The 9376-nt window shown below is 40.9% G+C and overlaps 1 protein-coding gene across 3 annotated transcripts in view; it reads left to right on the top strand.

Moving 5' to 3' along the window:
* The first annotated feature begins 1667 nt into the window (after window positions 1-1667).
* The window catches only part of LOC121582319 (cadherin-8-like), an 87962-nt gene continuing 80253 nt past the window's right edge, over window positions 1668-9376 (top strand). For 2 of the 3 annotated variants that reach the window (XM_045225073.1, XM_041898036.2), the window contains exons 1-2: window positions 1668-1870; window positions 4155-4612. In XM_045225073.1, the coding sequence (XP_045081008.1) occupies window positions 4358-4612 (255 nt within the window). In that variant the 5' untranslated portion in view covers window positions 1668-1870; window positions 4155-4357. Of the gene's footprint in view, window positions 1871-1926; window positions 2233-4154; window positions 4613-9376 lie in introns of those variants that run through there. The other variant, XM_045225071.1, reaches the window with a different exon arrangement.

The following is a 9376-nucleotide window of genomic DNA, read 5'->3' as shown; positions in this document are numbered from 1 at the left end:
CTTGTTTTCTCTCCATAATTTCAGCACCTCTGGCTACAAATAATTGAGAGTGAGTAACCTCTCTTCTGAAGCAAATAGTGTTTTTAGTCAAAGGAAAGTGTTGCTTAGACATGAATAAGCATTTTAAGGAAATTGTCTGTATAAACACATTTCTATATAGTCAGCTTTAACTGAGGCAAAACACAGCAGTAAGCCCACATTATGGAACATTCAAATGTGTCCCTGGACATGGTTTCCATTAAATTAAAAAGTATAAGTATTTGGCTAAATGCCTTTCACCATACACGTTGCAAATTTGCCAAGTGCGTTTCTCACAGAGTTTCTCGATGTAATTGTTTGGGTATCAGGTGACCGTGCAGGCCTGCCTGAATGAGTAGCCAGGTTAATTTATATATTTAATTTCACAAATGACATGGATGGGGGAAGGAAAACCCAACAACAAATGCTTAATGAGCTCATATAACTGGAGTAAAGCAACTAATTGAAGTTAATTTGTTTGTATTAATTTGTTCGACTGAAGACAGTGTATGATACAGATACACTATATATACACAAGTATGTGGACACCCCTTCAAATGAGTGGATTCGGCTATTTCCGCCACACCCGTTGCTGACAGTTGTATAAAAACGAGCACACAGCCATGCAATCTCCATAGACAAACATTGGCAGTAGAATGGCCTTACTGAAGTGCTCAGTGCCTTTCAACGTGGCACAGTCATAGGATGTCACCATTCCAATAAGTCAGTTCGTCAAATCTCTGCCCTGCTAGAGCTGCCCTGGTCAACTGTAAGTGCTGTTATTTTGAAGTGGAAACGTTTAGAAGCAACAACGGCTCAGCTGCGATGTGGTAGGCCACACAAGCTCACAGAAATCGTCTGTCCTCGGTTGCAACACTCACTACCGAATTTCAAACTGCCTCTGGAAGCAAGTCAGCACAAGAACTGTTCGTCGGGAGCTTCATGAAATGGGTTTCCATGGCCAAGCAGCCACACACAAGCCTAAGATCACCATGCGCAATGCCAAGCTTTGGCTGGAGTTGTGTAAAGCGTGCCGCCATTGGACTCTGGAGCAGTGGAAAACGCGTTCTCTGGAATGATGAATCACGGTTCAACATCTGGCAGTCCCGACGGACGAATCTGGGTTTGGCGGATGCCAGGAGAACGCTACCTGCCCCAATGCATATGCCAACTGTAAAGTTTGGTGGAGGAGGAATAATGGTCTGGGGCTGTTTTTCATGGTTTGGGCTAGGCCCCTTAGTTCCAGTGAAGGGAAATCTAAACCCTACAGCATACAGTGGCATTCTAGACGATTCTGTGCTTCCAACTTTGTGGCAATGAATTGGAACTCTGACTGCGAGCCAGGCATAATCGCCCAACATCAATGCCCCACCTCACTAATGCTCTTGTGGCTGAATGGAAGCAAGTCCCCACATTTTTAAATTACATTTTCGACGAGCAGGTGTCCACATACTTTTGGTAATGTAGTGTAATCTTTGAAACAATACTCTACCACCGGCCCGACCATTAAAGTTGTGTAGTGTCTGAGCGCATGCATTAATTTCCGAGGCTGTTGACCTGCCTCTTCATCAGTCCAATGAGCGCGGCAAAATGGGAGGCTCTTCCCACTGAACATTTCTCCTCCATCTCCTCACTTTTCTAGTCAGCAAGCCAGCCTGTCGGAGCTACAATAAGTAGTGCCGCTGCGGGGTTACTAAAATGTAAGGATTTCCACCGCGTCTTCACACTTTTTGTTCTATTTTTTCATTTGTAAACGTCTGTCCTCGATTGAAAAGAGAAACTCAATTGCAATGCATTTAATCCATTTTTGAAAGGGTGAAATGGTGCAAGCAAAAGGATGCGAGATACTGTAGTAAGTAACACGGAAATGTATTAACAGGTGCATGAAAATGTTTGGGAGAGAACAGGGCTTTTGTTTGATCTTCTGTTGCATGTTTACATCTCGTTCTGCATATCACAACCACTCAGAGATTAGCTTGTGCACGAGGACTGCACAATGAGTCGAAAGAAAGGTTGCAACTGACCGGGTAACTATCTATGTGAAAACTATTTAGGAAGTGCAGCTTTCCAGTGTCGTAGCCTATTTTCAGCTCCGTGTATTTTTCTCTCGCTTCGATGGATAGAAAAGGAAACTACATTTGTTGAATGCTTAACTTCCTACCTGGCAGTGCAATTGAGACGACGTGCTGTCCATTTTCAGTGAAGCCATAGCATGTAAGTAGTGTAACTTAGCAACTTGTCTTCGTTTTTTTTGTGGTTGCCAACCATTTTAAATGAATGAGAAAATCATACATTGTTGACCAGGCGTTATGTTGTCGCTTTAGACATTTATTCTGAATTGCTTATTGCCTACGTGTTGTAGCCTATTCTGTTTCTCGAAGATGCAAGCTACAAATAGGCTAGTAGTTGTAGCCCAACGATACCTCACGTGGAGCTATCCACTCCGAGTGGTGCTGAAACCAGCCGGCACCAAGCTAATACGGAACCGGTCTCCATGTAATTCAACGCAGTTTTCAGTCATCATTAAGCATAATTACAATGTTTGGATGTTTCTGATGTTTCTATTCCTTTATTCCTTTATTCCAATAACAGTAAGTGAACGTGATTAGGCAGCAGTCATACAGATGCATTGTTAGGCTTCTCGGGTGAATAATGAACATAGCCATAGCATGTGTCAATGTAGACGACATGGCAAGTTTGTTTATGCAATATATATATATTCAACTGTATAGGGGGGCCAGTATGAAAAAAAATTAAAACAAATATGTATGCGCTCTGGATAAGAGCGTCTGCTAAATGACTAAAATGTAAAAATGTAAATAACCACGGTTGACTATTTTCAATGATTATTTGGCACTGGGTATGTTGTCATGTTTTGCTTGGCACTAACAGTAGGTATATGAAATCCATCCAGTTCATAGAGCGATTATGTCTGTCTACTGTCTGCTTTTATGCCTGACTTGTTTATCACCGTTTATTTTACTAATATCTAATAGCTTTGTCGTACATAGACATTTATCAAGAAATCCTCATGAACTCCAATGCTGTCACTGCTTTCTTTTTACTTGACCAACTTTGATAAATGGAGAGACCGTTTTTGAGGGTGTGCATTTGCCCGTGGGATTTTTAAAATTATTTTATTAATGAGGAGAACGATTGGTCTTTTCCCATTTCATATAGTTTAATTTCAATTGACATAATGTGGAAGAGTCCCTCATTGGTCTGTATATGCTATTTAAAATCCTATGAATCCTATGATTGCAGGACTAAACTTGCCATCTGTGCCATCCAACATGCCACTATGAATGGTATATTTGTAAAACAGTTTGTGTACCACAATATTAACACTGATTTCTCTCCTTACAGTCAGAATAATAGTTGATTTTCATTCAATCACTGGTTGTATAGAAGTAGTAGTTGAGTTGATAAACAAGTTAATATCATATTACTCCAAGCATGATCTCATCAGGGATATAAGTACTTGCAGCATTGCTGAAATAGAATACCTGGTCTGTGGGATCTTTCCAAGCCTCAATTACAGTGACATGTGGGACATTTGATTCATATGGCTAGGGTATTTGCTGAAAGCATATTAGTAAATACATTTTATTCAAAGTAATATGAAAACAATAATCGTAACCAACATGTAATTGCTCAAAATCTTTCTAGGATAATCTCCAGAACATCAGATTAAATATAGGCAATCTCATGTATCAGACTTCACCAGATGTATTAGACCAGAGACACAATCATTTACCCAACATTGTAGCAGTCTGATATGAGCACAGGATCACACAGGGTAATGCTTGCTGCTGCTTTATACCATTTGTAATGAAGAGGACTGACTCTTTAGCTCTTCCTGCTCCTGTCAAAATCACATAGAGATGACAGACAGCAATGGATTTGTTTTCCTTGATTGATAAACGGTTGATATCATCGTTATCGTCCATTGATTATCATCAACTAACTCTAGTGATTGTTTGTATGAGTCTCCTTAAATATTGCTTTAAAAGTCAGGTACCACTGATCTAAAGTGAGGACCTTGATTTGCTCACTCATGTTCCTTCCTTTGAATTCTGGAGTTGCCTTGTAATTTATACGATTAAAACAGATCACCTCTGTTTGCTCCCTTTTAGATCTTTCACACTGCTGGAACACCAAATGGATGGTGTATTGAGTACTACATCCCCTCACCATCTGCAATGGAGGCAAATGAAGCCATGTGAGTGACCTTTATCGCACAATGAATGCAAGCTCTGACGCTCAAAGAAGGAAGAAGTAACCTTTGTTTATCATCTAAGGGAGAGCTGTTGATCTTGGGTAAATAAGTGTCATAACAATGCCCAAACGGTCCGAGGAGATGCTGACAGACGTGTGGACTTCCTTGTTGCTTGTGTGGATTACGTGTGTTCCTTATACATCCATGAACCCCATCATCAGCCAGTCCAAAAGTTTACAAACTGGTTCCACTGCGCTCCTACGTGGCCTCGCCGAAGGACAAAGAATACTTAGTCGAGCGAAGAGAGGATGGGTTTGGAATCAAATGTTTGTGTTGGAGGAGTTCTCTGGACCAGATCCAATTCTAGTTGGCAGGGTGAGTACTGTAATTGTCAACTGTATATTAAGCTTGCTTATCGTGTGGAAACATTAATTCAGCCATTTGAATGCTCCACAATTTATTTTTACATTTCTGTGGGATAGTTTTAGTGCTGGAGAGAGAGACAGACACTGGCCTGATCTCATGCAGGGTTTTGGAGAGAAAAAACTAAATCCACAGCAACCAAATTCTGCGCTGAGGCGTTTTGTGTAGTGTCCCTGAAATATGGAATAACAGAGTGAAAATGAATAACTAATGATGCGTTACATTGCAGTGGAATGACCTACAGTACAACCATATACAGTGGGGAGAACAAGTATTTGATACACTGCCGTTTTTGCAGGTTTTCCTACTTACAAAGCATGTAGAGGTCTGTAATTTTTATCATATGTACACTTCAACTGTGAGAGACGGAATCTAAAACAAAAATCCAGAAAATCACATTGTATGATTTTTAAGTAATTAATTTTCATTTTATTGCATGACATAAGTATTTGATACATCAGAAAAGCAGTACTTAATATTTGGTACAGAAACCTTTGTTTGCAATTACAGAGATCATATGTTTCCTGTAGGTCTTGACTAGGTTTGCACACACTGCAGCAGGGATTTTGGTCCACTCCTCCATACAGACTTTCTCCAGATCCTTCAGGTTTCGGGGCTGTCGCTGGGCAATATGGACTTTCAGCTCCAAAGATTTTCTATTGGGTTCAGGTCTGGAGACTGGCTAGGCCACTCCAGGACCTTGAGATGCTTCTTACGGAGCCACTCCTTAGTTGCCCTGGCTGTGTGTTTCAGGTCGTTGTCATGCTGGAAGACACAGCCACGACCCATCTTCAATGCTCTTACTGAGGGAAGGAGGTTGTTGGCCAAGATCTCACGATACATGGCCCCATCCATCCTCCCCTCAATACGGTGCGGTCGTCCTTTCCCCTTTGCAGAAAAGCATCCCCAAAGAATTATGTTTCCACCTCCATGCTTCACGGTTGGGATGGTGTTCTTGGGGTTGTACTCATCCTTCTTCTTCCTCCAAACATGGCGAGTGGAGTTTAGACCAAAAGCTCTATTTTTGTCTCATCAGACCACATGACCTTCTCCCATTCCTCCTCTGGATCATCCAGATGGTCATTGGCAAACTTCAGATGGGCCTGGACATGCGCTGGCTTGAGCAGGGGGACCTTGCGTGCGCTGCAGGATTTTAATCCATGACGGCCTAGTGTGTTACTAATGGTTTTCTTTGAGACTGTGGTCCCAGCTCTCTTCAGGTCATTCACCAGGTCCTGCTGTGTAGTTCTGGGCTGATCCCTCACCTTCCTCATGATCATTGATGCCCCACGAGGTGAGATCTTGCATGGAGCCCCAGACCGAGGGTGATTGACCGTCATCTTGAACTTCTTCCATTTTCTAATAATTGCGCCAACAGTTGTTGCCTTCTCACCAAGCTGCTTGCCTATTGTCCTGTAGCCCATCCCAGCCTTGTGCAGGTCTACAATTATCCCTGATGTCCTTACACAGCTCTCTGGTCTTGGCCATTGTGGAGAGGTTGGAGTCTGTTTGATTGAGTGTGTGGACAGGTGTCTTTTATAAAGTTAACGAGTTCAAACAGGTGCAGTAAATACAGGTAATGAGTGGAGAACAGGAGGGCTTCTTAAAGAAAAAGTAACAGGTCTGTGAGAGCTGTAATTCTTACTGGTTGGTAGGTGATCAAATACTTATGTCATGCAATAAAATGAAAATTAATTATTTAAAAATCATACAATGTGATTTTTTGGATTTTTGTTTTAGATTCCGTCTCTCACAGTTGAAGTGTACCTATGATAAAAATTACAGACCTCTACATGCTTTGTAAGTAGGAAAACCTGCAAAATCGGCAGTGTATCAAATACTTGTTCTCTCCACTGTATACAGTAGAAATATCTACGCATTGTTTTATTCTATCTTTTTCTTTTCTATTTTTTGTTTTCTTTCTTTTGTTGGCCAGGGTATTGGGTGTGGTTTTCCTTTGAAGTATTTGTCATAGGAACTCAAGGATGAAAAGGGGTATTTTTGCTACGTTTCATTGTTGAGCATTTGATAGAGCCCTATAATCCAAATGATGAGGGACACCTGGTACCTGGCCTGTGTAGACGTGGCAGGGCCAAGGCCCAGAGCCCAGGGCCCAGTGAGGGTTGTTGACGAGGCAGGCCAAAGCAGCTTGTTCACAGCTCATTGCAAGAACGCACCTGGGGAGTCTCAACCTGGCAGCTACCACCTCTGACCATTACCCAACCACTCTGGCACATGCAACAGAATATGCCATCAAGGATAATATTTGACCCCATTGTAGCAGGATTTACACATACCATACAGCAGTTGTTTATCTATTTATTGATGAGGTTATTTCTTGCTGTATATTTTGTAGCTTAATGCTGTCCTGATATTTACTGCTAGTAGTTGGAGGCAAGCTGAAATGACAAGACAGCTATTATATTATTTGAATGATTGTTGCACCTATATCTCAATCCCTATCCCACCATTGCAATATTAGAAACACATCATTTTATGTTCAATCATTGCCAAACATAACAGTGATAAAGAAGGAATTCATGCTGATCTTAATTTATAGCACAATGCTACTATAAAGCAAGGGCTTCATGGTTAGGTAGAAGTCTCTAAATATTCATGAGGTGGAAAATGGAGCCCTACAGTACTGTCTGAAAGCCCAAAGTTTGGCAGGATGTCACCTAATTTAGCACTCTAACTTGATTTCTTTGGGGGATTATTGTCACATTGGTATATCAATAAATCACGTGCTCTCATGCGATGTTTACGCCTGTGTTTTCCAAATCCCATACGAACACAAAAATGTTGTTAAGTGTAGCATTCATATTTCACAAGTCTCAATTAAACAGCCTCTGTCGTATCCTCCAATGGCTCTTCGTCAGAGAGACTAAATAAACAAACACACTGGATCCCTGTAATGATCTCCTAGGTGTATCTTTGAATTAGACTGATGCAGCTTTTGGCATGCATATAGAGTTGGTCTCACTGATGGAGAAAAATTGCCAGGAGGGTTCATAGCAAATAAGGATAGTACTCAAATCTGTTTGGTTTTAGGTGTACATGAAGCCTCTGTTCTTGGTCGGGGATTGCTTTAAGGATATTTAGCCATTGTCACTCAAAATAATTAGCATGTGTAGGTTGAAGGACATTGCAAGGATTGTAGGAGTTAGTTTGGTTGAGGATGGATTTGTCTCGCATTTGAGAGACAGTGTCGATGAGTTGCATTATTATTCACAAGGTTAAGTACTCATGAGCATGTCTGGCAGAGCAAAGATAAATTCAATGTTGCAGTAAAATACAGGTGTAGGATCTTAATTTGATCACCCTGTTGTTGCAGGAAATGTCCTGCATAGCAGGAAATGCCAACTTGTAGTGTATTCAAGGTTTAAAAAGGCTTCTATTTTTTATTTTTTTTCCAACGAAAAGATGTATGAACCTCCACAAAAATGTCAATTAATTTTAATCCACACAATAATTCACATTAAAACCTGTTGCTGCAGGAATATTTTCCTGCTGTGAGAAACTGGTCAAATTAAGATCCTACACCTGTATGATCTCTCTCTCTCTCTCTCTCTCTCTCTCTCTCTCTCTCTCTCTCTCTCTCTCTCTCTCTCTCTCTCTCTCTCTCTCTCTCTCTCTCTCTCTCTCTCTCTCTCTCTCTCTCTCTCTTTCACTCTCACTCTGTCTCTCTCTTTCTCACACTTAATAAAAAAATGAATCAAATGGAAGTGGGAGGTGTGATTCAAATGGGTCATACAGATCTCAGTTTTTCAGTGCAGCCTGTGGTTGTGGGTTGATTATCGAGGAACCTCAGGCCAAGATTAGACTCATTCCATCCTTTAGATTTTATTGTGCGGCACTCTGATGTTTAATTATACATAGATCTCCTGTCTTGTCAGCGACCGAGCTCCCCTTGAGTTCCTGCTGGCATTGGAAGGAGTCTATTAGCATAAATGTAAAAGTGAGAATGGCGGTGTGGGAGTGTGAGATGGTCACAATGCGTGACAACGTCATCCTTGCTGTTCTTTACAGCACCGCCATTCTGACATTGTGATTCACTGAGCTGGATCTGCATCACCCTGTGTAACTCCCATTTGAAGGGAATGCAGTACCTGTAAAACTGAAGCTGACGAGACAGCTGTGAAAGCTTGTTGCTCCAATGTAGAAGTGGTGTGCGGGGGATTTTAAAATTAACCGTGACTGAGCAATGTCTCCAAAATAACGACTCATTAAGAGCAATGTGAGTGCAGGTTTGAGATTAGATTTAGAATTGTAGAACGTCATATTAATGCCATAAAGTGTATATTCTGGCATGACGTTGTATTTATTTAATTTTTGTGTCAAATTCCTGTATCTTCCTCGGACTACTGTGTGAACTTCTCACAAATCCTAGTCTAAGCCAGGATAGTACGTTTTCATGATTACTTCTTCTACTTTTCATCCTTAGCTTTAACTCTCTGTCATTTTAATAATTGAATGTTACAAAGTGCACACTCATTTTCAACCACGAAACAAAACATTACATTGAAAGGAGAGATACATATCAGCAAATCACATTTTTTTCCCAACCAAAGCGAAATTAGATTCTGTTTGTAAAGTGTCAAATTGATTATGGTCTTGTGTCACAGTGTGCTGTATCTCACTTAGCACTGATGCAACTTTCATTTTCCTTTTCTTTTGATCTAATTTATTGTAATGTTTTTAAGAATGGACTCCATT

Source organism: Coregonus clupeaformis, chromosome 15 (assembly GCF_020615455.1).
Source record: "Coregonus clupeaformis isolate EN_2021a chromosome 15, ASM2061545v1, whole genome shotgun sequence".
NCBI lineage: Eukaryota > Metazoa > Chordata > Actinopteri > Salmoniformes > Salmonidae > Coregonus > Coregonus clupeaformis.
This window is presented reverse-complemented; position numbering and strand designations above follow the sequence as displayed.